General features: G+C 38.2%; 1 protein-coding gene across 1 annotated transcript; it reads left to right on the top strand.

The window, feature by feature from the left end:
- The first annotated feature begins 1,502 nt into the window (after positions 1 to 1,502).
- zbtb41.L (zinc finger and BTB domain containing 41 L homeolog) lies at positions 1,503 to 20,274 on the top strand. The gene is made up of 10 exons (XM_018258656.2): positions 1,503 to 2,746; positions 3,153 to 3,363; positions 5,009 to 5,078; positions 6,669 to 6,816; positions 8,934 to 9,063; positions 9,873 to 9,968; positions 12,502 to 12,608; positions 12,979 to 13,084; positions 17,344 to 17,432; positions 19,514 to 20,274. Exons 1-10 carry the CDS (start codon positions 1,687 to 1,689, stop codon positions 20,044 to 20,046), a joined length of 2,550 nt encoding a protein of 849 aa, XP_018114145.1. The 5' UTR covers positions 1,503 to 1,686; the 3' UTR covers positions 20,047 to 20,274.
- Positions 20,275 to 27,030: the final 6,756 nt, after the last annotated feature.

Genomic DNA, 27,030 nt, shown 5'->3' with positions numbered 1-27,030 from the left:
GATAAACTGCCACCTCAGTCTAAAGGGACTGAATCAGCAGCCTAAAGGAGACCTGTCACCCTAAGACATTATTCCAAATACTATTTTATGATGTTAGTCAAGCATAATAAAATGTACTCACACTATATAAATTATTTAAATCTTGTTTCTTTTAGGGAATCACGTGAAACAGGCAGCAGCCATTTTGTGGACACTGCTATTAAGGCAAGCTTTAGATCATGCCAAAATCTTGTTTATGCGCCACAATGGGGTATAGGTTGCCACCTTTTAGCCCAGTGGAGACCAGGCAGGGGCAGGGCCATGATGCCGAGGGGGCAGGGCCATGACGAGGAGGGGTGGTCAGTAGGGTTGCCACCTTTTCTGGAAGAAAAATTCCGGCCTTCCTATATATTTAGCTTTTTTCCCTATTAATAACATTGGGGTCACCATCATCTTTACCGGCCAGACCGGTAAAATACTGGCCAGGTGGCAACCCTAGTGGTCAGTGACGTTGGGGGCAGGGCTATAACACAGCAATCGCCGATTACCCGATCGCTGTGTCAAGCACAGGGAATTAGGGTTGCCACCCGGCCGGTATTTTACCGGCCTAGCCGATAAAACACCTGCCAGGGCCGGGGCCGGTATTACAAATTTACCAGCAATGTAGTTGCCAGTAAATTTGTAATACCCTTAGAAAAAGCCTTTGGCCTGCCCCCAAGTCGATTAGAACTTACCTTTTTATCGGCCTTCTGGCCAGCGTGCCGCGCGGCTCCACCCCCTCCTGCATCACGGTATGTGGTCCCGCCCCTTTTGGATCATGGAACCCCCCTTTTGTTCCCGCCACCCCATCGGTAAAAACTTTGAGGAAAGGTGGCAACCGTATAGGGAATTCTACCCGGTTTTCCTAATATTGGACAGGGAGGGGAAATGTGAGGAGTGCAGTGACATCTAGTAAGTGCAGAATGGAAAGTGAAAATAATTGCCTGCCCTGCCTCTATGCCTAAGGCATAGCGGGGCAGGCAATAAATGATTCGCAGCTGGGAGTTTTAAACAAGTATAACAGGTAGAGATGCTTTAATAATAAAAAAAAAGAATTTGAGTTTCATGTTTAATTAAGAGGACTTTTATTTTACAGCTTTTTATGTTTGGGTGACAGGTCCCCTTTAAATCTGCCCCTTAGAATTAGAGTGTAGAGAACAAACAATAAGGTACGGTCTAAAACAATAGTATTCTAAATATCCTATTTGTTATCAGCTGTACGGTACATAGAATCAGATACTGACAGTGCCCAGTTGCACAGAAATATACGCATATACAACCCATTTTAAATGGCATCACTCAATTAGGATGACTCCTTTTTATTTTACACCAATAGGACTTTTATTGCAAAGAAACCTATATGTTGGTCACAGAGATATCAATTGAGATGTATTATAGGTTCTGCAATGATCAAATAACTTGAACAGAAGATTCCTGTTCCAGCCCCACCCCCTTCACTGCGGGACAACAACAACTACGTCTCTATTGTGCGTCCTAATGCCACAACGTCATCAGTGTGTGACCGTGCGTCGCTCTGGGATGAGCAGGAACCGGGGAGAAGGGTGGCGAGATCCTGCTTGTCAGGGAGAAGGTTACACGAATGTTTGAAAACTAGAAATGATTTTTTAAGAGGCCTTTTAAATTCAATCCATTTAATGTCATTTTACCATGAAAAAGAAGCGAAAGGTTGGTGCAAAACTTCTGCTTCCCGAACTGCAGAGCCAAAAGGAGCCCCCGAAAGAGGTTGTCACTGAGCAGCATAATAAAGGGAATAATGCCAGAGACAGACTCCCTGTAGTCCCACCGTCAGATGAAAGGAAACGCTTTCAATCTCTAACCTATCATAAAAACCTGCTGAAATATCTGAACGATGATCGTCAGCGACAAGCTTCCTTCTGTGACCTTGTTGTTACTGTGGAGGGGAGGGAATTCAAGGTGCACAAAGTGGTGGTGGCTGTGGGCTGCAGCTACTTCCATGCCTGTCTGAGTAAAAACCCTCACACAGATGCTGTGGCTTTAGATCATGTGAGCAGTTCTGTGTTTCAGTTGCTGCTGGATTTTCTCTATTCCTCAGAGCTTGTAGTGTGGGAACATGAAATGAGCCTCGTTCTGGAGGCAGCAAAGTTTCTGGACATCATAGATGCAGTGCAGTTGTTGGAAAGTGAAATGGTTAATGTATCAACCAGTGTCATAGAAACTCCAGATGTAGCAAATGACACCAATAGTAAAGCGGAAACCAGTCATAAATGTCCATTTTGCCGAAAGACATTCTGCTATAAAAAGACCCTGGAAAATCACATGGGCAAAGCACATGCGTTAAGAGACCCTGGAGACATTTTTGAGGATTCTGACCCTTCAACCAGAAAATCAACTAGAAGAAGGAAGTGTCCTGTAAAATTTGAGAATGGGGGGGAGTTGGAAAGTGATGGCGTCTCAAGTAATGATTTCTCTAAAAACAGCACGGAGAGAACAGATTCCGGAGAGTCTAGCAACGAGATAAATGAAGAGACAAGTGGAATAGAGGATAACGGGCAGGGAGTGGATGGGGAGGAGGCACTTGAAGGTAATAATGAACAAAGTGAAGGCGAACCAGAGGAAACGGAAGAAAGGAATGAGCTATCAGGAGCATTTGACAATTTCCCAGAAGGACTTAAACCAGTTGTTTTGCAGAAAAATGGCAAAAAGGTGTTACGGTGTCCTAAGTGTGACAAAGTCTTTGATCGAGTAGGTAAGAGTTTTGTGATTTGTGTTTCTGGCCAGTAGTGTATAAAGTGTTATTATGTTGTATCTATTTAGAACAAGATTCGACCATTTAATTATAGATGCAAAAAAAAAAAAAAAAGGCTTACAAATATGTAAAGAACTATTTGCCTCTATTTTTTATGTAACACAGTTACAGCAAGAATTACAGCACAACTCTTGTTTATCTTCCCTGAATATTAGGTTACATGCAAAGCAGATAGTGTACAAACAGTATAATCTGTTTCATAAAAAGTGCATTGTATCAGTATATGAAGTGAATGTAGTTTTGATTTTATTAGTTCTCTTCCCCCTTGATCTTCTTTACTATCTATATATAATCTGCCATATAATCAATAATTCTTGATCCTTTTTTTTATCCCCCTGCTCTGCAGGCAAGTATGAGAGTCACACGCGTGTGCACACAGGAGAGAAGCCTTTTGAATGTGACATATGTCATCAGCGATACTCCACCAAATCGAACCTAACAGTTCACAGGAAGCGACACAATAACGAGACTGAAATTCATAGGAAAAAAAAGCACAAATGTCCATTTTGCAACAAGCCTCATGCAAGCAGAAAGACTCTGTCTAAGCATGTAAAAAGGCAAGTGATATAAAATATTGCATATACTCTCTAGCATGATACTAGCAAAAATCTTTATTTGGTGAAAAGCATCCCAAGTACATGAAGTTATTTAAGCCTATAATTAAATTAGTTGCCAGTTTCTGCATTGTTAAGAGCATGTTTATTTTAAATTGAAAGGAGAGTTCACCACTGTAAATCACAGTTTAACGCTGAAGCTCTCTTAGGATTTTTAGAATTCTTCTTTGGTGTAGTGTGATGAGCTGTCCTTTTATCCTTATGATCTATGTGCCCCTTTTTGTTCCATAAAATTAAATCTGCTTTGTATACCCCAAACGTCTCATTTCTCCAGAAATCTTGGTTTAATTCAAAGCTAATATATTGCCACTGCTAATGACCTATTGCATTTTTATTGTGTTATGAAGTAACATATGGGCAAATGTAACCCTTTCTGGTACCCCATATTGTCTAATCATATTTTAACTATTACTAGTCTTGTTTAAGAAAAGCAAACAGCGGATTAGTTGCTCTAACAAACTTTACTCCTCTCTGACTTTTGTGTTTGATTGCTAGTTTCATCTTGCTGGATATCTTTATGCTGTTCTGACAGGCTAAAGGTGGCCATACAGGGACAGATTTAAGATACTGATTCAGCTGTAAAGAAGAAGGCCTCTTCATACAGAATCGGCAGCTTATCTGCCAGTGTATGGAGCCCCTTTCAAACAGTCCTATCAGATCTGCCATAAATCGTACAGGTTTAAAGATACCATTGGGACGAAGATATCCACCAGTTGATGTGGACCTCTCCAGACGGCCTGCATTTCCGCCTATTATCCGATCAGATCAGCCTGATATTGGCCAACACATTGACCATATTGGGCAAACATAGCCAAATGAGCAGATTAGAAAGGGGATGTATAGTCAATCTATTAAATTGAGGGATTCTATCAGAACAAGTAAGTTTCTAATATATATGCAATTGTTTTTATTACTGTTGTAAAGATAAAAAACAATCCAGTTTACTCTGCTGCCATAGGCAGCCTCAGCCAGTTCCTGCTTTAATTTTAAATGAATCAGATTGGTCTTCTGCTGCACAGTAGAAGCCAATAAGAAGCAAGTATGCTCATAGCTGAATGTATATTCTCTGTTCTGATGGGGTCCAGCTGTGCTGAGAAAACTGGTATCCGGCAACTGGTTAAGTTTCTTGAACAGCTTAGGTAGGGCTGGCTGAGGCTGTCTAGATCGGAGGAAACTGTATCCTTTTATCTCTACATCAGTAAGAAAAAATAAATTCATACATATTGGAAATGTACTTGTTTTTAGAGAATCTAACGGATTGCTTTACAATTAATCTGCTCACAATAAATCTGTTTTGGGTTCCAGGCTTTGTTACCTGACAAAATGACAGCCTTTTCTCCTGGAAAGAGTAAGATCATGCAAAATAAATAATGAAGTCCAACTAAATTTTAATGGAAAGGTAAACTTTCTTTTTAAAGGCACTGCTGTTCTAGACTTGTAGAACAGAATCACTCTTCCTCCAGGTATGACAAATTAGTAGCTACTGTCCTAGTTACGGGACACTTGCTCTCGAATGTGCTTGCATGTAATTTAAATGATATGTCTTGCTTTAGCAATATGTCAGAATAAAAATGTGTTTGTTTTTTAGGTTTCATCCAGAGAATGCTCAAGAGTTTCTTTCCCTTAAGCGAATCAAAAGCGATGGATGGAAATGTGATGTAAGCATTTTAAGTTTCAGTGAAACCATCTATGTGAAACGGTGCATTGCTGTTTAGACTAAAGTATATGTATCTAGCTTGGAAATAATAAAAATGTGGCCTGTTTCTTTAGACCCCAATTACATATTATAGTTGGCTTCATTAATGGCGGATGTGTTTTTGTTTTACAATGTGAAACCTTCTTGTACCTTTAATCTTGTATATTTTGTGACAGAAATTCCTTTCATATGCTTTCATCAGGAGAAGCTGAGTTAAATTGATATTTGCATGCTTATTTGCTATTTTTAATCTTATTGAAAGTACTGATCTATTATAACAAATACTTCACGAGCACACATGGGCCTCTAAAAAGATGCTTCTGCCTGGTGCACTGATCCCTACAGAGATGGCACTCCCACCATACTTTGCAGAAAAAAATGGGTACCAGCACTAAAAGGCGATGCAAACAGTGAACGTGCCCCTTAGGTCACTCGAGGATCAACAACATTTGATACCCCCCCCTTCGTCAGGTGATACAGCAAGCTGTGACTATCTAACACTGATTGTTACACCTTGCTGTATCACCTGAAAAAGGGGAGAATGCATCCAAAACATTGTTAATTGTCACCTAATAAACACAAGGGGCATGTCCCCTGTTTGCATTGCCTTTGAGTGCCGGTACTCACTACAATCAGTGGAGGGTCAGGTGCAACTCCCTGAGCCTTCAGCTAGGGGAGCAGACTCAATTGATTGTATAGGAACAGACTCAACTGATTGTATAGGAGCAGACTCAACTTTTTGTATAGGAGCAGACTCAACTGATTTTATAGGAGCAGACTCAACTGATTGTATAGGGGTAAGCACTCAGTGAGTTCTCCACACAGGTGTGCAATCTCCAAATTTGTTTTATTTGTAAGAGCAGAGACAGCCTTTCCCGTTTCCTATTATGTTAACACGTAGGGGTCTATTTATTGCAGGTTGAGTTTTGTTTTCTGTAAAATTTCGGGGGGGTTTTCACTAAAAAAATTTTTTTTAGAGATTTATTATGCCCCAAAGCAGCATAAAAACCAGAACCCGAAAATACTCCAGCTAAAACCTGTTGAATCCATGTAAAATTCAAAAACAGAGGTCCCTTTAACCATTTGTTTTTTGTCTTCATGGTTTCCGGGTGTTTTATGCTGGTTTTCACTCAAAAACGTGATAAATTCAAGCTTTTTAAGCCTTTAAAAACTTGAAAAATTCGAGGTATTCATAAAACCCAATTTTTTCGAGTTTAATTATTAGTAAATTAGCCAAATTTGTGGATGGGATTTAAGTCCAATTTGTTTCTGGTAAAATATGAGGGAAAAAAACGAGTTTTAGTAAATAGCCCCCCTTAGTCATTGGCGCTATGCCTGTATTTAGTCATTATTTTTTATATGTCACAGCCATGGATTTATAACTCATCAGAAATAGGAAATAACCTAAATAACTGTTGTTATATGCCTACTTGTCTGGTGTTGCAATGTTCCAATTACTACACAAATAATTTTACATTTTATCTTCTTACTAGTATTTATCGACTTTTAAGGAGTTTTACTGATGTTTTCAAGGAGTCGGCTTTTATTTCAGGTGTGCAATAAATCATTTACCCGAAGGCCTCATTTGGAGGAGCACATGATTCTGCACTCTCAGGACAAGCCTTTTAAATGCACCTACTGTGAAGAGCACTTTAAATCTCGCTTTACAAGGCTGAAGCATCAAGAGAAATTTCACTTAGGTATTTATCATACCTTGGGTCACTTTAATTTTGTCTCCTGTGTTTATGTGTATGATTAGTGATTAGCCTTCTATACAAAATGCTTCAACATCCTGTAGTGTGTTCCCTATGTTGTATTACAATAAGAGTTCTTCATTCATTCATGATTAATTGTTGCTCTGTAGTAGTAAGACAATCATTTATTTATTTTAACTAACATATTGTTAATCACTGTTGATTGCAAAAAATGTTTGCTGTGTTATTATATATGTATGTACAGAAAAACCCTTATCTAGTAAACCCTGTGACTAATCATTCAGGATATTTCATCTTATACCTGGGTTGGAATTTAGCCCTAAATAATCTTTCCTAAGCACAGGTATATATTGATAATCATATCTGGATTCTCCTAACATTAAAGCCGTAGTTCACCTTTAAATTAACTTTTAGTATGATATAGAGAGTGATATTGTGAGATAATTTGCAATTGGTTTTCATTTTAGTATTTTTTGTGGTTTTTGAGTTATTTTGCTTTTTATTCAGTAGCTCTTCAGTTTGCAGTTTCAGCAGGTTGCTAGGGTCCAAATTAATCTAGCAACCAAGCATTGCTTTTAATAAGAGATTGTGAACGGAATAGAAGGATGAGTAATAAAAAGGATCAATAACAATAGATTTGTAGCATTTGTTTTTAGATGTAGTCAGTGACCCACATCTAAAAACTGGAAAGTTAAAATAATATGGCAAAAAATAAAAAACTATGAAAAATAAACAATGAAGACCAATTGAATAGTTGCTTAGAACTGGCCATTCTATAACATACTAAAATGTAACCACCCCTTTAAGCCTCGCACTTAGGTGTTTTCAGTCCTAATTGCTTTTAATTTCCATTAATATATGCAGCTTTCATACAGTAATTGCAAAACTATGAATGCAGTGGGGAGCAGATTAAGGCCACTAATCAATGCTCTGGGTTGGATGGACTTGGCATTTTTATACCTTTTAAAAGGGAACTTAGTAAAATAATTGCACCTTAAAGCAACATTGGTTTTTCTTTTGCTTTGACATAGGAAGTGTAGTCTACTTCCACTTAAAATAAGCAAGCACAAATGCATCCTAATTATTCCCCTGCCCACAAAAGGAAGCTTACATTATTCATGCCTTTACATACATTCTGAATAAATCTTCATAGCGTTCACTATTCCTTCAATTTAAGTAAGTACTTTATTGTCTTGTCTGCACCTCACAAAAAGGAGCAGCTAAAATGTGTGAAGCATTTGCAGTGGCAGCTAAGATTTCAGACGTTTGACTCCTCAGTTTATGGCAAAAGTTACATAGCACATAACAGATGAGATCTGTCTAGTACAATGGTGTTTTATTGGTTATTTGCTATGTAACCTGTGCCTTTTCTCCTCTTTTCCAGCATAAATGGCAGCCCGCAAGTATTATTTATGTAAGCTACAGTAGTCTTTCTTAAGCAAACAAACAGCTTTTACCAGTGCAGTATATTTTATGGTTATTGCTTTAAAACACTTTAATTTTACTATTCCTTTAATACACTAATGGATTTTCCATGTTGATTGAAAGAAGTTAAGTACACAAAATACAAGGCATTTTATCACTGCTAAAGTTAAACGATATAATCCTAAAACAATTGAAAAACCTAAAACAACTTATATATATGTAGCTGTAGAATAGCTGTTAAATACAATCCAAAATCCAACTATAAGTATTGTTATTAAAAACAGAATTGCTTCTGCCATATTCTCCTTCATAGGCGCTCTTAAATCTGATTTGATTCTTTCAGTGCTTGTATATAAAGTTATTCTGAGTCTGAGTTGGTACATTTTTGGCTACTCAGACAAAAGATTTAAAATTACTTCCGACACAGACTCCACAGCTCTGTAAGATTTTAGAAGCTGCAACACAGCATGTCTTCTAGTTCAAGAGAAGGTAAATTGGCATTAGGTGGCTTCTTGTTTTCTAGTAAGTTTCACTTTGGTCCAGAATCAGAGAAAGTCATCAGTCAAGTGACTTCTAAGATTCAACAATTGCTTCTGGCCTTCCCTTTTACTTGTGCTTCAGATTACTTTTAGGAAGGAGATATGCTAAGAAAACCTTGCTTGTCTTAATCTCAAAAGGTCCCTTCCCATGTAATATATGTGGTCGCCACTTCAATGACACAGGGAATATGAAGCGCCACATAGAGTATACACACGGAGGAAAGAGAAAGTGGACTTGCTTCATCTGTGGAAAATCTGTAAGGGAACGGTAAGGAATTTTTCTGGAAAAAAAGTAGCACTGCAGAAAATAAAGCTCAAAGGAATGTGAAACGTCCGGTTACTGCAATTCCTCCCCCCCCCTCCCCTCCACAGTCACTGTCCATGGGTTTCAGTTATAGAAGTGTTTAATATCCTACTTTACTATCCATCATGTTTCTTAATGTCTAAAAGTGTGAATGAAATACGAGAGTCAATATAATTAGTGATGGAAAAATGAAGGTTCTATAACCATTATTACAAGTAATATATAAATAGAACTTCAAATATTCCTTGCTTTAACACTGAAATCATTTAAAAATACATTGTTTGTAAATTCTTCTTAGGATATTTGTGCTACTCAACATTTTTATGGAATCCAGCATGACCTGTTTTGCACTATAAATTAAAACTTTTAAAAAGATAGAGATATAAGGCTAGAAGAAAGAGCCTATAAATTATTGTGTAAATAATAAAGCAATATAGGAATGTATCTTAGTAATTGTTTACATAATAGTTTAACTAGATTTGTGTGCGGCTGAATATGATGATTGGTCTGTACTTTGATCATTCTCAGCAGCAAAAAGAAATAATTGTTGCAAATTGTGTTCCCTGAATATATCTGGCAATTGCCACATAGTGTGATGTACAGTAAGATTGGTATAGTCTTTGCAAAATAGGGAATGGGTGTATTTTTGCAGTAGTTGTGTTTATGTGCCTTACATGTGATTCCTGTTGAAATTAGTATTATGTAGTATTATGTAGTAGTAAAGGCATGTTAACATTATATAGGATGACAGAAACACATTTTGTTTTTTCTAGAACAACACTCAAAGAACACTTGAGGATTCACAGTGGGGAAAAGCCTCATCTTTGCAGTATCTGTGGGCAGAGTTTTCGCCATGGCAGCTCATACAGGTACTGACTTTCCAATTAAATATATAAAATGACCTGTAATTCCTGAAAAGAAAGATAAACAGTAAATAAGAATGTCAATAAAACTGAACTGTCACAGTAAATTGTTTTGGTCAGGGACCCCTAACAACCGGTTAACCTTTTCAGACCAATAAAAAAAATTAAAAAAAATGCTTTGAATAGGTCCATCTATAACATACATATAACCAAAAAAATTCTCCCCTTTTAACATTTAGTATCAATAACATTAAAATCGTATAATACAGATTTCACATTCGTGCCTTTCCATTGGTTTGCCACACTGCCAGTTTTTTTCTCTAATTTATTAACCAGTATATACATACATAAAATAAGTCACATTGATCGAAATGACCTACTGGCATGGTGATTGGACACCATATACTGTAGGTTTAAAACCTCTGGATGAGCCAGTAGAGCTCCTGCTCTACTGGCTTGATTTACAGTTCAAAACAGGAGTCAGAGCAGTCATCTGTAAGACCATAACAAAGGGTCTGCAGTGAAAGTTTGGCTGCTCATCTTTCCGCATTCGTTTTTTACAGAAAGGGTGTTTGAATGCATTTGCTGGCTTATTTAATGCTGTGTGCTGCATGCTGGAGTATTCACCGAAGGCTCAGTTTTGAAAGCATGAACCATAAATATCTTTGGGCAATATTATGTCTACAGAATTGTGCCTCACTAATATAAAATGAGAAACCAGTAACACCAAAAACTGAAAGTGTATTACTCTGTGTAACCTGAGCCTTTACTTCTTTGAATTGCTGCCCCCATTGCTACACAGCAGCTTGTTTATATAAACTATAGTAGAGCTTCCGAAGCAAACACACCAGTTTTACCAGTGCATTGCAACAGTACATTGTATTTGTATTACTTTACAACACTTTCATTTTTTTTATGTTACTGTTCCTTTAATAAAAAGCATCCCTCCATAGGAGTAAACCACTAATGAATAAATAAATAAAAAATGTTCATGTTTCATTTTGACAGCTTGGACACTAGACAGGAATACTTGTGGGGTGTCGTTTACTAAGAATGCATTTTTCCATTATTTTGTCCCCTGCAATTTAGCCCCCCCCCCCAAGAATTCTAGTGCTCCCACTATAGAAAAAATTATGCATTGCTAAACTCAAACTTTGCATCAATGTGATCAAAACTTGTGCCTGTTTCTGAATGTGGCAGAAGTTACACAGAAGTGATTCTGGACATTGCACAGGAATGACAATATAAATTAAATAGATATTAAATATATAATAGTGCATTTAATATGGGAGCCCTGTGTTTTATAGCCTGATAAATGGTGGGTATAAAGTACAGGACACCTCATGCACCTTAATAAGCACAATGGGCCAACTGGTGCTGAATTCAGGAAAACTTAGGTACAACTGTTTAATAAATGACATTTAAAGTAAAACATTTCTTGTATTTGCATTTAGTAAACAACTCTTGTCATCTTTACTCAGTTGATAAGGGCTATATCACCAATGTGGCCAAACCTTGCCAGCAGAAGCACAATGTGTTGAACTTATTACTGAACCGGTTGGCCACCATTCATATTTAAGGCTTGCCATTGAGCACCACATTTTAATTAGCATATTCCCAGATACCTTAATTTAATTGATGGTCTTGTGTATTTTACTGTACAACAGGGTGTATGGAAAATGTCTTATCCTGAAGGTCCCCTCTCATGAAAGACCATCTTCTGTTGCTCCATTTTGGCATTAATGGTTTCTTCAAATCAAATCCTAAGGCCTTCCTACCAGGGACCATTCTACTGCTCTTATTGGGGTTAAACACCCATTATAGGAGGTTCACAGGGTACATCATCTCTATTGCCAAGGCAAACAATTCTACTGTGTGCTGGGTTTAAATCTTAACCATAAGCACATACATTGAATGATAAAGACACTTATATGGTATGACATGGTTGGTAAATCAATTAAATAATGTGCCAGTCTAATCTGGCTAATTGTTGTTCTGATTAAGAACACTGAATTCCCCTTATAGCCTTTGCCTACTTTAAACATCACCTTCAAATAAAAGCTGTAGAACTACAGAAGGAATGTATCTGTGGAATATATGTTATTCACAATGTATACGCTGCCTCTGGAGCTGGTCTGAGATAACAGCACACCATTTTACTTCTACAGGCAGTTGCAAATATAACAAGGTAATATGGCAAGCATGTTTGATATTTTCAGTATATCCAGTCATGTCATTATTTTTCACCTCTCAGTTGGTGGCCCAAATGTTTCTGCATTGGCCAGGGACTCTCTTTTCTAACTTTAGGCTTGCATTTTGCTGTTCCTTTCAGGCTATGACAGTAGGCTTTGGGATAAGTAGACACAAATTTATAAATAAATTGAATGTAAAAATGTATTTTGAGTGTCACTACTATACATTGATATTGTAGAAGATAATTAGAAACACTTGTTTCCATGGTTCATTCTTCCTTAAATCTTAACTTTTGCTAAACTATATTGCTACCATGCTTAGTGTTACTATTGTCTTATTCTCTCAGGCTCCACCTTCGTGTCCATCATGATGACAAGAGATATGAATGTGATGAGTGTGGAAAGACTTTCATTCGCCATGATCATCTCACAAAACACAAGAAGATACATTCTGGTATATTGCTGCAGGTTTTTGTAAGGTTATAAATGTGTTTGATTTTTAATTATTCCCAGAGAAATAAAGTGAACAGATAATTCTCACTAATCCTCCAGTTCTGCTGCGAGGATAAAGAAGTTGTTCAATGTATTTATTTTATAGAACATTGAGTTTGTTTCAACACACAGTTGATACAGGGATGATTTCTGCATGCTTAATGTGGAGTATCATTCTCCTTAATGGTAAAACAACTAGAAATGATGCAGGCAATGCACTGCATTTTTGGCTAGCCAGTTGCTAATATCATTACAACTTTTTTGTTGGTCAAATGATATTTCGTAGTATATAAAATTAAAATAAATATGTATGCATTGCTTCATCTTTTAAGGTGAGAAAGCACATCAGTGTGAGGAATGTGGAAAATGTTTTGGACGTCGAGACCACTTGACTGTACATTATAAAAGCGTTCATCTTGGTGAGAAGGTCTGGCAAAAGTAAGTAAACATATTGCAACACTAACACTACAGTTGGCTTATCTGTAAAACTAGTGCCATTCTAGTTGATTAAAGTGGGGTAACAGCTTTGTTTCTATTTAGCATGAAAATCCTATTCTCAGAGATCTATAGAGGGAACAGGAGCCACGATTTTCATTTTCTCCCATCTAGTGGCACTAAAGAAACTCTTTCCCTGATCTATGCTTTAGAATAGGAAACAAAAAGTAAAAAGCAGGAATAGTGGAAAATCAAAGCATAAACAACAGCAAGGACATAGTTAACCAAACTTGATGTAGCCATTTATGGCTACCAGAATGGTAGGAGTCCCCTTTTCTAAAATGCACTAGAGGACCCAAGGGCAATCTTTTCTTATTGATCAGTGTATTGGAGGCAGGATAGTTTTGTCATGTTATACATCCTGAAAGTTAAAGGGGAAGTAAAGTCTAAAATAGAATAAGGCTAGAAATGCTGTATTTTGTATACTTAACATAAACATGAACTTACTGCACCACAAGCCTAATCAAACAAATAATTTATGCTTTCAAAGTTGGCCACGGGGGGGTCACCATCTTGTAACTTTGTTAAACATATTTGCAAGACCAAGACTGTGCACATGCTCAGTGTGGTCTGGGCTTCTGCTTAGGGATCGTCATAAATTATTAAAACAGCACAAGTCAAATAATATCTGCCAGAAGCCGATACAGCACGACTGTTTAATAATCAGAATAGGCAAACTGCACTGGGCCCTGTGTTGTCATGTAATTTAATGTGGATTTTATAGTTTCTGTATTGTTTAATACAAACTTTCTCCAACTCTGCAGAAGCAGTGGCTGCAGCAAAATAATCCTACAAATAGAATCCCAGTTTATCTGTTTAAATCTGGCTCCATGAGCTTTGTCTCTGCAGCTGGAGTTGGAAAAAGTAAAGTGGCTGTAAAGGCAAAAATAAAATAAAATACAAACCTTTACACAGTTGCCGACTGCTCTACAGGGAAACAAACAAAGCTGCTGGAGTTCTGCATGGCTGGGAAGTAAGGCGGAAGCTCCTCCTGCTGTTCACAAGGATGATTGTTTCCCTGCAGAGCAGTTAGGGACCGTCTGACAATTCCTAGCCACAGCAATAAGTGAAGAGAAACTTTACTGCAAACAGTCAGGTTTCTTATAAAAACTGTATTAGAGGGAAATTGTGGAAGCACTCAAGGCTAAATCAAAATATATTTAAATATAATGGAAGTGCTGCTTACAATGCACTTCCCTGGGCCCCTGTCTCATAAATAATTCAGTATAAATGCAAGTGCATGTTTACAAAACAGGGGTTTTTAGTTACCAAAGTTATGATCATAAAATTGAAAAGCCACCATACCACGTCAAGGTAAACCCTATATGGCGGTCCCTAACTTACTTATTAAAAAGAAATGTTTCTCTGCATAATAGCATTACCTGTGTTCAGTGTATGTTGAGCATTGGTTTCAATTTGAAGGCTGAATCCTCCCCCGCCAGTAAAGGCTTTTAAGAGAGAGGGATTGCCCAAACCAACGCCCAAATTTAAAAGCGTAGGACCACCATTAGTTTTAAGGGGTGGGTATGGGGTGCTATTGAAAAACCACATGAAGCTATGCCACAGCTTCAGGCCAATATACTATATTAGAGGGAAATTGTGGAAGCACTCAAGGCTAAATCAAAATATATTTAAATATAATGGAAGTGCTACTTACAATGCACTTCCCTGGGCCCCTGTCTCATAAATAATTCAGTATAAATGCAAGTGCATGTTTACAAAACAGGGGTTTTTAGTTACCAAAGTTATGATCATAAAATTGAAAAGCCACCATACCACGTTATAAAAACTGTACAGATTTTTTAAAGTACATTGGAGATAGGTTTCTTTTTCATTAAAGAAAGTAAAAATGGGATTTTATTTTTGCCTTTACATGCCCTTTAATATTTTTATTTAGAGAATCTTCGCTTTAGGACTACCATATGAAATCATAGTTGTAGTGACTGCCTGAAGAAGAAGAGGGCTGCCTTTCAATTCTGAAAACATGGGATATATATCTCTTAAATGGCTGGAACTGATGACCTTTTTGATTCTTCTGTTTCATTTGGGTGTTGAAATAGTCTGCAGTAGTGACTTTATGTGACTGAATGTGTTTAAAGACTGTAGGGCAGTGAATCTCAGTCTGAAAAGCAGTGTCCAAGACACATGGTCAGCCACCATAACAATGGCTTACAGATAACCTGAATATTATATTGTGCAGAACTCCTGCAAGAAATCACTGCATGTACTGTAATAAACAAAATCTGCCTAGCAGACAGGCACCTGGATTTAGTGATTCAAACAACTTTGTCCATGGAGCAAAAAGAGCTAACGTTAAGATTAATGAGATGATTTCACCATTCCCCCTGACACTACCTACAGCAAAACTCTTTAGCTTGTGAAGAGGTAGAACTGTGCTTTAATTAAATAATGATACTCAATTAAGGCCCAATGAATGAAAGTAAAAGCAGAGATTGTTTTAAATTGATGTGTAGAGTCCACTAACCAAAATTGAATTCACTAGATATTGATTGTTCAGATCTTTAATAGAAGCAGCATAATGGGAACATCATAATGTCAAAGTCTACATCCTAGTATATCTGGCACTTATGGAAAAGAAAGTGATTTTTACAATATTTGGTTGGCTGGTCCATTTTAACACAATCAAGATATTGTATTTCATAAAAACATATACAAAATTATCTCTCTTTTGTACCCTCATGAATTATATATCTTGGTATACCGTATATACTCGCGTATAAGCCGAGTTTTTCAGCACCCAAAATGTGCTGAAAAACTCAAACTCGGCTTATACGCGGGTCATACCTCCTTCCGCGGCCCCAGCAGGACTGTCTGTGACTGACTGTGTCGCCGCCCGGAGCAGGTCCAGGAGCTCCGGGCGGCGCGTCCTTCCCTGCCGGCGTTCGCTCCCAAAATGGCGGCGCCCATGGCCGCCACGTGGGTAGCGGCGCCGGCCGCTACCCACGTGGCGGCCATGGGCGCCGCCATTTTGGGAGCGAACGCCGGCAGGGAAGGACGCGCCGCCCGGAGCTCCTGGACCTGCTCCGGGCGGCGACACAGTCAGTCACAGACAGTCCTGCTGGGGCCGGGTCACGTTTTACTGTGACAGAGGGAAGAGCAGCAGACGTGAGGGCCGGGGTGGGGAGAGCGACAGATGGGGAGGGCAGGGGGGGAAGTGGCAGAGGGAAGCAAACATGAAATAGGGGTAGACAGAGGACCCTTTAACAGGTACCTGCCCAGTGTCCCCCAATTGTTGCGGCCGGGTCACATTCACATTTTGAAATCTGACATGGGGCCCCTAGGCTTATACACGAGTCAATACATTTTTCCAGTTTTCTTAGGTAAATTAGGTACCTCGGCTTATACACGGGTCGGCTTATACACGAGTATATACGGTATATGGTTGGTGGTAATTAGAGACATTTTGTGTAAAAAATAAGAATGTACCAGTATGTTATACTCATTTAGATATAAGTATTTTGCTTAAAAAAAGTAGGGTTTCAGGCTAATTTATTGAATATTTCCACAAAAACCCTAATAATCCCTCCCTTTCCTTCCACTTCCTGCTCCCTGAATTCCCAGGCTGTGCAGGGGAGCCGGCAGCTCTCAGCTCACTGCACTGTAGGACAGGAACCAATCAGCAGCTAGCAGGACCAGATAGGAACTGAAGCCTGTCTGTACTTGTGTGACTGCAGGGCTGTGATTGGCTGTCCCCTTCCTACTGTGCTTCTGGCAGGAACCGTTAGGACACGCCCACCCCTAATTTGAAAAGATAATATTAATTTTTAGCACCACGTAAAAGCAATACCATGTATTATTCATAATTGCCTACAAAATTAGGGTTTTTTCATTTATCCTATATGTCTCCTTTAAAGGGATTCTGTCACAGGAAAAGTTGTTTTTTTTCTAAACGCATCAGTTAGTAGTGCTCTAGTAGAATTCTGCACTGAAATCCATTTTTAAAAAGAACAGATTTTTTGTCTATTTAATTGATCACACTTGCTTGCTTGCACACTTGGGTTATGTGCGGTGTTATTTTGTCATTGATTTTGTCCCCTTGTATTGCCACTGCCATTGCATTCTCTATGGATATATTTGTGATTTCTGCAACCGTAAATTTTTTATCTCAAACTAAATTCTGAATCATTTCAAAAACACTGCATTTAAAAACTCATAAGTCATTCTTTGTGCTCGTATTTCAGGTACAAAGCCACATTTCATCAATGTGAAGTGTGCAAAAAAGTCTTTAAAGGAAAATCAAGCCTGGAAATGCATTTCCGGACACATTCTGGTAAGCTGTTTCTGTATATATTTTCTGTACACGAAAAACCTGTATAAAGCTTTTCCTAGCTCCGATGAGATTATCTATTGACCGCTTTGAACTTAAAGGGGAACTATTGTGAAAATTAAAATTTCATATAAGCTTCATCATAATGAAAATAAGAAACTTTCTTAATGAATTAAAAATTCTGTATTGTTTTTGAAATAATCAAGTATTTTTTGCTATCCCTCAGCATTAGCAATATTCATCATAACAAAATTAGACAGGTGCATAAATTTGGGCACCCCAACAGAGATATTACATCAATACTTAGTTGAGCCTCCTTTTGCAAATGTAACAGCCTCTAGACGCCTCCTATAGCCTTTGATGATTCTGGAATCTGGATGGCGGTATTTTTGACCATTCGTCCATACAAAATCTCTCCAGTTCAGTTAAATTTGATGACTGCCGAGCATGGACAGCCTGCTTCAAATCATCCCATAGATTTTCGATATTCAAGTCGGGGGACTTTGACTGCCATTCCAGAATATTGTACTTCTCCCTTTGTAGATTTCAAAGTGTGTTTAGGGTCATAGTCGTGTTAGAATATCCAACCCCTGCGTAACTTCAAATTTGTGACTGATGCTTGAACATTATCCGAAGAATTTGTTGATACTGGGTTGAATTCATCCGACCCTCGACTTTAACAAGGGCCCCAGTCCCTCAACTAGCCACACAGCCCCACAGCATGATGGAACCTCCAACAAATTTGACAGTAGGTAGCAGGTGTTTGTCTTGGAATGGGGTGTTCTTTTTCCACCATGCAAAGCGCTTTTTGTTATGACCAAATAACAATCAAATAATAATTTTTGATATGACCAATTTTTGTTTCATCAGTCCAAAGCACTTTGTTCCAAAATGACTGTGACTTGTCTAAATGAGCTTTTTTTCATACAACAAGCGACTCTGTTTGTGGTGTGAGTGCAGAAAGGGCTTCTTTCTCATCACCCTGCCATACAGATGTTATTTGTGCAAATTGCATTGAATTGTAGAACGATGTACAGATACACCATCTGCAGCAAGATGTTCTTGCAGGTCTTTGGAGGTGATCTTTGGGTTGTCTGTAACCATTATCACAATCCTCCGCATATGCCGCTCCTGTATTTTTCTTGGCCTGCCAGACCTGGGTTTTACAGCAACTGTGCCTGTGGCCTTCCATTTCCTGATTACATTCCTTACAGATGAAACTGACAGTTTAAACCTCTGAGATAGCTTTTGTTAGCCTTCCCCTAATCCATGGTACTGAACAATCTTTGTTTTCAGTTCTTTTGAGAGTTGCTTTGAGGATCCCATGTTGTCACTCTTCAGAGGAGAGTCAAACAGAAGCACAACTTGCAATTTGCCACGTTAAATACCTTTTCTCATGATTGGACACACCTCCCTATAAAGTTCAAGGCTTAACGAGCTAATCCAACCAGTTTGGTGTTGCCAATAATCTGTATTGAGCAGTTACATGCATTCAAATTAGCAGAATTATTTTCGCACAGCCAGTTTCTCACATTTGATTTCATTGTATACAACTGAATACTGCTTCACTAAAAATCTTTGTTCAGAAAACACCCCCAGTACTTAGATGTTCCTGGGAAATGAAAGACATACTGCTGTTATCTTTTTTGTTGAAAGTGGAGTATGCAGGCTGATGGGGGGGTATATGACTGTATATTAGGGATGCACCGAATCCAGGATTCGGTTCGGGATTCGACCTTTTTCAGCAGGATTCAGATTCGGCCGAATGCTTCTGTCCGGCCGAACCCAATCAGAATCCTAATTTGCATAATTAAATTAGGGATGGGGAGGGAAATCACGTGACATTTTGTCACAATACAAGGAAGTAAACAACGTTTTCCCTTCCCACCCATAATTTGTATATGCAAATTCGGTTCTGTATTCGGCTGAATCTTTCGTGCAGGATTCAGGGGTTCGGCCGAATCCAAAATAGTGGATTTGGTGCATCCCTACTGTATATATACCTCCCCTTGGTGAAATTAAGGCCTTTCATTTTTGCTTCAAAGCATATTTCAACATCTTTTTATTTTTTCTTTTCTTTCTAGGGGAAAAGCCATACAAGTGTCATATCTGCAACCAGTCATTCCGCATCAAGAAAACACTGACCAAGCATCTTGTTATTCATTCAGATGCCCGTCCCTTTAACTGCCAGCATTGTAATGCTACCTTTAAACGCAAAGACAAACTTAAATACCACATTGATCATGTTCATGGTTCCAAGGTAGCTGAAGAAGAGACAGGAGCAGATGAAGAGCCAAAAAGTTTCCCAGTTACCTCTGAGAACACAAGTGCAGATATTTGTGTGCCCCTTACTTTGGTGCCCATCGAAATGGCAGAGAGTGAAGGAGACTTGGGGCACCATACAGGTCCCTCTGCAATACCATCAGCAGCAGAATATCAGCAACCTTCTGACTTGGCCTTTTTAGAAAAATACACACTAACACCACAGCCAGCTACCCTTTTGCATCCAGTGAGGCCAGATCAAATCCTGGAGAGCAGAGAACATTCTTATCTTGGGACACTGCTTGGGCTGGACCCTCAACCTCCTGTGCAAAATGTCACAAATGAACACCATTGATTGTGACCTGTACATTCCACGCATTTAAATGTACGTTGCTTTGTTAGAAAGGGCTAAGGATTGGCACCACCCTTTAGACAGATGCATTGCTGCTGTTGGCGAAACTGACAAATGCGTTAAGGGCAGGTACCACCCTTTAAGTCAACAAAATACAGTCTGCTAATTGTCTATGTTTTTACAAAATATCTAGTATAGGTAAATCTAAAAACAACTGGACTTGCTGAGTAATCAATGAAGACATTTCACTACTCATCCGAGCAGCTTCTTCAGTTCAGTCGAACTGAAGAAGCTGCTTGGATGAGTAGTGAAACGTCTTCATTGATTACTCAGCAAGTCCAGTTGTTTTTAGATTTACCTATACTAGATATACCATGACCTGGATGAATGAAAGTCTTCATAGTCATATTGCGTTTTTACAAAATGTTCTCCTTAAAGGAGAACTAAAGCTTAACTAAAGAAGTAGGCTAGAAATGTTGTACATTATATGTTGGGCTTTTATACCAGCCAAAGGCAACCACAGCCTTTTAGCAGTAAAGATCCATGTCTCAAAAATGCCCCAGTAGCTCCCCATCTTCTTTTCTGCTGATTCACTGCACATGCTCTATGCTGCTGTCATTTACTGAGCTTAGGGACCCACTCAATATACTGTATATATAGAATAAAAATAAGGCTAATTCATAAAGAGAATTACTACATGGCAGCTCAGACACCAGTGCAATTGGCATCAGAATTTAATAATCATTCTTGTAATATCAGCTTATATTTCAGGCAAACCTCATTTTCTGCTTTTAAATTTCCCACGACCCCTAAGCTTAGCTTCTCAACAGCTGCTCAGAGCCCACTGAGCATGTGAGTGTCACAGACACTCCCCCTGTGAAAAGTTTGAAGTCCTGGATTGCTGCTATTGAGAATCTGAAACTTTAGGCTGGTGAAATCCATTCAGTATGTCAGATATGGCATTTTTAACCATATTCATTTTTAGGCTTTAGTTCTCCTTTAAGTACTTTACTCCCATTCCCAATGTGCTAATTGATGTTGATCATCACCTTTAGTGCCATAGAGCCAATACAGATATGAAAGCTGATTTCCAGGCAATACCATTGCATACGGTCAGCGTGATTCAGTTCATTTGTGACCCATAAGAATATACTTTGCCTTTCCATAACTAATACAATAGTCACTCATATAACTGTGCCTTTGTATATGTCAGTAGCCTGCACTGAGCTGTGATCCATCTGTGTAAACCCAGATTTGAATTGAAAGGAAATGTAATAATCTATTTAAAGGCATACTGTTGTCTTATAACTACATCCTTCCTTTTTAACCCTATTTATTTTTTTCACTCAAGCATTATAGTAGTTTAAGTTATTTCCCATCTCATTTAGGGTGTTTATATTTCATACAGTACATTGTTTTAAATCTGCTTTAATCCAGAGCGGTTATTTCTTTCACTCGCCGCTAAATTAGATAAAGACCTCTCCTGGCAGCATCTTTGTAAATGCAAATAATCTTTCACATTATATATATTGTAAGTAAACACTGTATTCCGACAGCAGTATCCCTTTAAACGAAAATTGTTGACAATAATATTTAAGGCGTAACAAAGGGCTGTGCAATCTAAAGACTTCCGGCTATAGTTAAACTACAGTTCCAGCCGCCATTACAGATGGTGATCGAGTTAGTGAACTGTTTGGCGTTGCAACTGTACTTCTTTCTTTGTGCTATTTATTCAGAAAGCTGTTTGGAAAGCTCCAAGCGTGTATAATTAAAAAAAAAAAAGGAAAAATTCAATGCAATGTCTGCATATTATGGTATGCACATAAGGCTCTGTGTATTAGCAGCCTGTACATTGCATTGCTGGTCTGTGATGCAACTAAAATACTATTACTATAGACAGAATATACTTGTTAGCAGGCAAATTGCTGGAGTTGTTGTAGAAAGCTATACAACATACTGATTGTATAACATTCAAGTGTATACTGTACACCCCTTTTATCAAGATACTTACCACTATATACGGCTACCTCCCAAAAAAAGATTAGGCTACATTTAATTTATGCGTAGGGTTGCTTTCCAGAAAAGGTGGCAACCCTAATAAGGCGGCTCAGCAACCCTCACATGGTGAATGTTTCTGCATCCATAGTCTGTATCTTTCAGGCCTTGTTATCTCCCTGTGATCATGCTGCATGGCAGGCTGAGTGAAGCTGCATTGTACATAGCTGCATAACAACTGGTTTAGTCTGGAGTGTGCATTTAGTAATCAGCTGTCTTACACAGGTATTCTTTCTGGATATATATATGTATATAAAAATACATGCTGTAGGCGATCATTTAGGTAAAATCATAGTTTACATGTAAAAAAGTGATTATCAAATAGCACATCACAAAAAAGATTTTTTTTTCAGTAACTTTTTATTTTTTAGCCGTTCTCTAAAATACATTTTATAGGGATGCACCGATTCCACTATTTTGGATTCAGCTGAACCCCCCCATATGCAGATTCGGTTCGGCCAGGCAGAAGGATTCGGCCAAATCCTGCTGAAAAAAGGCGAATCCTGGATGAATCCCGAACCAAATGCTGGATTTAGTGCATCCCTAAAATGTTATTTCTCTTGCCTAGATTGGGGGATGAAGATCCTGCAGTTGGAGAGCGGACACAAACAGGTTAAAGTGACTCCTCCCCTGCTCCAGGCTGCATTCCCTGCCAAGTCCTATCTAACACTTGTTTTCTTTTAGTGTCCTCAGAAGGACAGACACAGGTGACAAGGAGCAAATGGCCAGGTGTGCAGTGAATATAAACCTGATTATTTCAGTAACAATGCAGAATTTTTAATTGATTGTATTTAGAAAGCTTCTTACTTCAGAATGAGAAAGCTTCTTACTTCAGAATGAGAAAGCTTACATTAAATTTTCATTTTCGCGATAGTTCCCCTTCAAATAAATGAATTGCTACCATTGGTAGCAGCAGCCCCTACTGGGCTCTATAATAATAAAAGCCATAGCAGTAGTCAAAATGTATGCTTCGCACAAGCCCTATTCACAAAACTTGTGTTGAACAAGGTGGTGTACTGCCCCTTTAAGCTTTACTAAAGTCTGTTATATAGCAATAGATTTACAGTTTCATATATTAGTTGCTGGCATCTCTCAGCTGCTGAGAGTTGGTAAAAAAAGCTGCAACTGGGAAATATGAGAGGGGGTGGAATTAAAAATGTACAACATACATCTTAGACAAATAATGTAGTTGATAGAAGTCATTAAAGGGCAACCCTAAAATACAACGTTGCCGAGCAACTTTCCAATATACATGTATTCAAAATGTTCAGTGCTTTTAAGTTATTTTGAAAAACAATTTGCTTAACTCCTGGTTGTAACTTTATAAACAATGTTAAAAAAGTCTGTAAATCAGCTGCCTTGTACTTACATTCTAGCAACAGTCTGGTCCACCAGTGTAGAGACTAGAAAGGAACAAAAACTGCTTTTAATAGCATAAAATAAACATGCAAATAACTTAAAAACCGTAGAACATTTGTAATGAATGTATACTGCAAAGCTGCTTAGAATTATGTTTTCTTTTAAAAAACAAAGTGGCAACAGATCTTTATAGGTGATATAACCCTAAAGGATTTAATAAAGTGGACTGATATATAAAGGTATGGCTTTCAAGCTAGAGGCCTGGGAGCTAAGGAATCTGCATGGCCCATATCCCGTCCTGGAGATAAACAGGCTTATTTGAATAAAATCCTGTCCTTAAAAATATTGTTTGTTGTATATTGAATGATCAGCCCTGTGTGTGTGAACTTATACAGTATACTGAATATATCAGTGTTTATGTGATGCTGACTGAGGCAAATTCTTCTTGTCAGCGAGTGCAAGTGTGTGACTGTATCGTTCAACATTTACCAAAACAGTTAAGGCATTTATGTATGAATAAGTAGCAGGAGGTGGTTCCCTCTGATGGTAGTGGTGGGACATGTATGTGATATTATACCCACCTACATATGAGGCACGTGCTATACATCCAACTTATTATACATGATCGTTCCTGTACTTAGTAGACCATATTGCTGCTTATAAATCAGTGTGACTGTACTCTGCATTTCTTTTACTGGATGTGTTTTGAAAGCCATTTCCTTTTCATCATGTGTTTGTATGAAAAAAAAAAAGACAGTATCAAGAATCAGGCTTTTTGGGTGTTTAGAATGAACTTGGTGCATGGTCTAAACCTACTTTAAATGCTTGTGATTTGTTATGTATGTAGTCTTTTAAATGAATTTTAAAACTGATTGTAAAGTGTTATATAAAGACGTTTTTCTGCTGAAACAATTCGCAGTCGTGTTGTGTGTGTTTTTAATTTCCTGTAATTAGAATGTTCACTGGACAACATTAATAAACCTGTTGGAGGGTCATGTATGAAAGTGCAGCTGCACACAGCTTGTATTGCATAAAGGAGATTTTCCAAATGTATAAGTGGTCATAGAAAAGAGGATAACATTTTAGCATTCGTTCTAATATTGGCAGTTTTGCACTGTTTATAATGGTAATAATGGATAAGAGAATTAGTGGCAATAATTATTTAAATATTCTTTTAAAGGTAAACTATCACAAAAAATAAAATTTAATTTCATCTTACTGATAATCACTTTATAACTTTATAGTAGTTATAAAAAAACAAGAAATCTATACCAATCCTGAAAATGTAATGTTTTTCTTCACCCCACGGCAATTGTTCTCAAAATCAGTTTCTTTAATTAACCAGTCCAGTATCTCTAATACACCATTAATTTGTGTTTCATATGTTTTACAAACTGACCGGGTCATAAATGCCAGCTCATTCACACTGATGCTATTTATTCAATAAATGGCACCTCCTTAAAGAGGTTCTTTGCCTTCTAAACACATTTTTTCAGTTCTTTTTGGATTGTTCAAAAGTATTTTTTTTTCTATATTTATACTTTTTCCAAAATTGAATTTTCCCAAATTTCTGTCTCTGGTGTCTGGCAGCTCATTAACCCAGGTGCAGATTCTGAATTGTTACAATTTGCTACATTAGTTGATCTCTGGAATATTGGCAACTGTTGTATGAATTAAAAACAAGTAGCTGCTCAGCAGGGACTAAGAGAAGAAATGTATCAACTAATGTATCAATTTAGAACAGTTTACTAATTGGGTGACCCACCCCCACAAAGAAAAACAGTCACAGTGATCTATCTTAAAACAACTAAAATGAAAAAAAGTGTTGGAAGGCGAACAACCCCTTAAAAGGAGACCTATAGGAGTAAAGTAAAAATCCACTGATCTTGTAGGTTTTAAAAATTAACATCTTCAAAAATGTCCCCTTTATTGGAGCTTGCTATAGATCTGCTACAGTCCTTGTCCGTGTTTCAAATGAGAGGAATTGTGTTTTAAAGGTCCCTGCCAGGAGCACAGTGGGAGGGGATAGCCAATCACAGTCCTACAGTCACAAAAGCAATGAAAGGCTTCAGTTCCCTATCAGGTCAGCCTAGCTGCTGATGGGTTCCTATTCTACAGTGCTGAGTGTTGCTGTCTCCCCTGCAAAGCATTTCTCTGTGCATTCATTTTCTATTTTTAGTGGTTTCTGACTGCAGTTCAGACTTATAATAGTAGGATTTTGGCTCAACTAAGAGTTGGCAAGGGATTTATGGTTAACTTTAACCAGGAAGTGCATAGACAGGTAAGGTTGGAAACCAGTAAAAATGAATGTTAATTGTAAAAGTGCTCTGAGAAGCACACTTAAGTTTACACCAAGTCATTATTTTCTGTTTACATGAGAAGGATTGGAGTGTCACAGGGTTTTGTGGATAACAAACTATAGTAAGAGTCTGCCAAGGCTGATAAAGCACTCATGTATAAAAAGGGTTCCTCTGAGGTTCCCTGGGAAAGGAAGTGCTAAAGTGAATCTGGCTCCATATTCTTGTTTACCCCAGAAATAACAGAATCCCTACATATTTCTTTAATAAAACAATAGGCTAAAGCAGGGGTGTCCAACCTGCGGCCCAGGATGAATATGAATGCGGCCCAGCTTGAACTTCCGCCAATCCAGGAAGCATCATGTTGCAATGTCACGCACACAGGGCGTATGTGCGCGGTCGCTCATTGTGTGCCTGTGTGGCTTAAATTCGTATGATTCGAACGATTTTACCGTACGATCATAAGATTTTCCTTCGAATGACAAAAACTTATAAAAATGCTCTAGAAGGTCCCCATAGGTTACCATAGCACTTCGGCAGGTTTAATTTGGCGAGGTTTTTTTAAAGAGAAAGTACTTTGATTAGTGAATGGTCGAATGATTTTTACTTCGAATCGAAGTCGGATATGGCCTATTCGAAGGTCGAAGGACCCAAAAAAAATTTTTTAACTTCAAAAATTCACTCGAACCTTAGTAAATCTGCACCATAAGAGTAAAATTAGAACCAAATTATCTGATGAGCACATTGAGAATTGCAACTACTTCCATTGAACCAGATAGTGATACATTCGTTTCTCAAACACAATGTCAAAAATCTCACTAGGTTTATGGTGCCCTCTTTTCTTTTACAATAAAATAAATTAAAAGTTAGTGTTTGTGTCTATTTTGAGTCAGCCCGGACTGGAAATCTGTGGGTTCTGGCAAATGGCAGAGGGGCTGCTGTAAGGTCCCATAGACAGTATTTTTTGGGCTGGTGGAGGACTATTTGGGCCTCTGTGGACTTGGAATACCAGGGCCTATTTTGACTCCAAGTCCAGACCTGTTTCTAGTGGGGCCCAGAAAATGTTTATTTTTCCAATGTGGCCCAGGGAATCCAAAAGTTAGGACACCCCTGGGCTAAAGGTATTCTCACAGACACAAGCTCTATTGCATTGCATTCATTGCACTCAGGCTGAAAAAGCCCACTGCCCCTTTAATGAGCCAGGCATGTGCAGCTTCAATAGTAAAAATGATGGAACCAATTAGACTCCAAGGAAAAACTAGGAAAATAACATTGG

This window comes from Xenopus laevis, chromosome 4L (assembly GCF_017654675.1).
Source record: "Xenopus laevis strain J_2021 chromosome 4L, Xenopus_laevis_v10.1, whole genome shotgun sequence".
Lineage (NCBI taxonomy): Eukaryota > Metazoa > Chordata > Amphibia > Anura > Pipidae > Xenopus > Xenopus laevis.
The sequence above is the reverse complement of the archived record's forward strand: the minus strand, read 5'-3'. Positions and strand labels throughout refer to the sequence as shown.